The 4040-nt window shown below is 40.2% G+C and overlaps 1 protein-coding gene and 1 non-coding gene across 2 annotated transcripts in view; both read right to left on the bottom strand.

Annotated features, from left to right (window-relative positions):
* Nucleotides 1–4040, bottom strand: part of Ccdc7 (coiled-coil domain containing 7) — a 95383-nt gene that overhangs the window by 9099 nt on the left and 82244 nt on the right. Inside the window, exon 16 of the mRNA XM_023701944.1 lies at nt 3414–3590. Coding sequence (XP_023557712.1) covers nt 3414–3590 — 177 coding nt within the window. The remainder of the gene's footprint in view (nt 1–3413; nt 3591–4040) is intronic.
* On the bottom strand, nt 476–582 carry LOC111812819. Its single transcript, XR_002818210.1, has one exon. It is a non-coding gene; the product is annotated as a U6 spliceosomal RNA (small nuclear RNA).

The raw sequence follows: 4040 nt of genomic DNA on the forward strand, positions 1-4040 counted from the left end.
AACCTGAGCCTGACTGCTTTGTTGAAGCTGCCACTTAAAGAACTGAGCTGGGCAGGCCCCCCCAATCCATTTTTTAATTCTTAAATTCTTGACATTACAGAACTAAACTGAAATTAACATTCCACTCTTACCTTTCTTATAGACAAACAGAAAATCCATGAGCCAAAAAACCCAAAACAAACTAAACAGGCAAAAGCTTATAAAACTAAATATGGATCCCAGCATTAACAGCTGAACAGAGGATGTGATTTTTTAAATTCTTAGTGGATGATAAGGTGTAGAAACTAAACACTTACAAATTATTTAAAACCTGGAATCATTGACCAGAAATTACACAGTTGGATCATGGGAAAACAGCAGAAGAGGGTTATGAGTGAATCTACACCATTCTAGCTATACCCCATGCCCTTCTCAGAGGAAAGCCTGGCATTGATTAGGTATTGGGCCAGACTAATGCTGGCAGCTGAGCCAGTAAAAAAATATGGAACGCTTCATGAATTTGCATGTCATCCTTGCGCAGGGGCCATGCTAATCTCCTCTGTATCGTTCCAATTTTAGTATATGTGCTGCCGAAGCGAGCACCCAGAGCTAAAATTGTATAAGTATTCTTTCCTCGTGCTGAGGGTAGGGGTTGGTGCCTGGTCCCTTGCTGGGTGCTGACCACCAGCTAATAAGCTTGCTTATCTCTGCATCTGGTCTTGAGTGACTGCATTAAGTGAGTATGTGTGCCACACAGCCTGAGGTGAGCCACTGTGCTCTACCACATGCTCCCCCTGTGGTGCTTGGCCTTGTCGTGCGTGGCACAGGAGCAACGAGCCAAGTGACTGTAGACTGAAGCCTCTGCAACCACGTGACAAAATGAGCCTTTCCTTCTTTCAGTTGCTTATCTCAGATATTTTGTCACAGTAGAGAAAAGCTGACTAACATACAAAAGAAAAGAAATACTCAAGGAACAGAATCTTTGAAGTGCCGAGAGGAAGGGCCCATTCTGCAGACAGAGAGCTTGGCCTTGGGCAGGGCGGGGCCCAGCGCTGCAGCCTGTCCACATGGCCAGCCCTGCCGGAGGTCCGCACGCGGCTTCTCTCACTTCCTTCAGCTCCAGTGTCTGCTCTATGCAAAGGTCTTCCTGGACACCCTGCGAGCAGTGCTTGCCATTGCTTGCTAGCACTTTTATCCTCCTTTACTTTCTTTCATTTTTAAAAAGGATTGGTATTTATTTATTATTATTATTATTTTTTTTTACAGAACTGTATTAATTCTAGGATCAATAAAAGAGGAAAATTCATCTAACTGACGCACAACTTGTTTAAAAACACAGATCTCACATGGTACTCTTTTACTCAGAAACTTTCAGTGGTTCTTTTTTCTGAATCCAGAAAATCAAAGTGGTCAATTTTCATAGCTTCATCTCAATCCACCCATCATGGGCAGCCTCTAGAGTGTCTCCCAGTGATCCCTGACTCATGGCATTACTGCTGCTAATGGACTCTTGTGTGTGCACTGCTCTTCCTGGCTGTTTTCTGATGAACAAGATATAGCAAAAATGATGCGAGGCCACTACTGAAATTAGCTTTCCCTCCTTCCTCTTCCTTCTCCTTCTCTTGCTCCTCTTCTCCTCCTCCATCTCCTTCTTTCTCCCTCTTTCCCTCCTCATCTTGTCCTGCTTTCATCCCCTAGCTTGCTCACTGCGTTTTTCTTCTTCCAAGTGTTCTCATGGAGAGGCCACAGGGCAGGATGCTGATGCTTCAAGCCAACAACCACGAAGGGCCTGAGACCTCCAAAGACTTGCATTATTGAGTAAGCTTCAAAATATACCCTCTTCCACTTGGACCCAAAGATAAATTCAGCCAAGGCTAACACCATGGCTCCAAGTTTGTGATGGACTCTGAGAAGGAGAACCCCGTGGAGGCACGTCTGGATACTTGACTGTGAATACTGTGAGAATATAATGTTGTCCAAGTGTCTTAATCCTGGGGCAATCTTGTATACAGCAGCAGATAAGTGAAGTAGTATTTTTTGTTTCTCACTCCTAAACCAGATGGAGTTTAGGAAATAAGGGAGGATAGAAAACAGTGTATGAATCAAAGAGAATGAAGGATACAGAATCCTGAAAGTAACAGAAAACAGTATACTGCAGGAGCTTAAATGAGTTCATGCAGCTAAATCATCCGCTGGTGCTAGTGTGCTAGCATGAATGAGCATAGTGAAACACATAACCTGGCCAGAGGGCAAGGCAAAGATCAGGGTTAGATCTCAAGAAAGGATCAGCTCTGCAAAGTCCTGATGGAGCAGCACCAAAGTCTGAGTCAGCTGCACAAGACAAATAAAGTGAATTTTTTTTTTTAGAGTTTTCCCTCCAGTTTTGAACTTTAGTGCAGTGATATCTCAATTGTGGAACTTAATTCATTCCAAATTCATGTTCAAACACCAAAAAGTTTGGGAACTGAACATATTTTTTTCCCAAGAGAAATAATGGAAAACCAAATAACTGATTGTGAAGCCCCCAGATTATCCTTATAAATTAATTTTTCTAAGACTTCAACAAATCTTACAGTGATTTTTTTTCTTTTTTTTAAATTTACATATTCAGTACAGGGTCTACAGGGTCTCACTACATAGATCTGACTCATAGTGATTCTCCTGTTTTCAACCTCCCAAGCGCTGGGATTACAGGCGCACACCACCATGCCCAGTCTCAATCGCAGTCTCAGCACGCCCTGGGAGCTGGGCAGCACAGTGTGCTGGGGATCAAATCCGGCCACTGTGCTCTGCCTAAGCAGGTGCGTTAGTCTGCTGGCCAGCTCTCAGAGTGAATTCTTTCTTTAACTGTAAAGTGGTTATTACACTTCTCTTCTTAGCTTTATTGCTGGTATCACTAGCTTGTTTTAGAGTCATGCGTCATGATATTTTTAAAAATGGAGTGAAAAAAAAAAGGCATAATGAAGAATGTTTTTACAGGCTAACATGAGCACTGTATGCTATCTGAGCAAGAGCAGCATTTTACAGCAAGATGCAAGCATGACTCACTCTGGGCCCTCACAAATGTTTTCAAGTCAGATTTTCAGTTCAAGTGTTGAGCAAAATTATGAATATGAAGCAGATTTTTCTTTGTTTAACTTTTCTGTTTGAGTAGTGGAAAGTTTGAGCTCGGAGCCATATGACAACTGAGTCATCGCTATGATTTACGAATAGTCTTTGAAATTATTTTCTTCTGGTTCTCAAATGTTCTATGCTTAATTCCAAATCAATATGTAGTTAACTGGTAGCTTTGCATTCAAGATGATAGTCAACAGATACATCCAGAAAGTAAAGGGCAAAAGTCCAAATGGAAAGAGCAATATATACAAGTAAGAAATAACATGAAAGATAACTTTATTATAGCACACAACACACTTCTTCAGTTATTTCCTTACCTGTGGATACTCTTGAACATTATCATTTTTCTTTAGTTCAAGTGAATTTATTTTACTGGCAGCTTTCATTTTATCAGCAAACTTTGTCACTGTTCTGTTGTTCTTCTCGTCACTTTTGATGAACTCTGCCTCTTGATCTGGAGGGTACTTAATCTGGTTCTTAGTTCTTGCAGCTTCCTGTTTTTAAGAAAGCGCAGTGTGTCAGACAGTGTTTCCTGTGACATTTTCCTCCCAGCACCTTCAGAAGGTGCACATTTTTATACCCACATTATTTCTCAACATTTATTTACTAGTTAGAAGAAGCTAAATTAAGCTATTAGTATAGCCAATAACTGAAAGGTTCCAAATTAAAATTAAAGGCTGCTGAAAATCCTGTTCTAGTTTTTAAGGGTTTTAATATCCAAGTGTTTTTCCAAGTTGAGACTTTTTAAGGTTCTAATTATTATTTAGGCAGAATAAAAACTAATAAAATTTATGAATTATTAGAAATGGTAGACTACAAATAACAATGTTTGTCAAAGAATGAAAGAAAGGTAAAAATCATTTCTTCTAAAATGAAAAATTTTTAAATGTTTTGATTTTATTATCAAGAATATAAAATTAGGGTCTGGAGAGATGGCTCAGTGG

This window comes from Octodon degus, unplaced genomic scaffold (genome assembly GCF_000260255.1).
Source record: "Octodon degus isolate 3935 unplaced genomic scaffold, OctDeg1.0 scaffold00144, whole genome shotgun sequence".
Lineage (NCBI taxonomy): Eukaryota > Metazoa > Chordata > Mammalia > Rodentia > Octodontidae > Octodon > Octodon degus.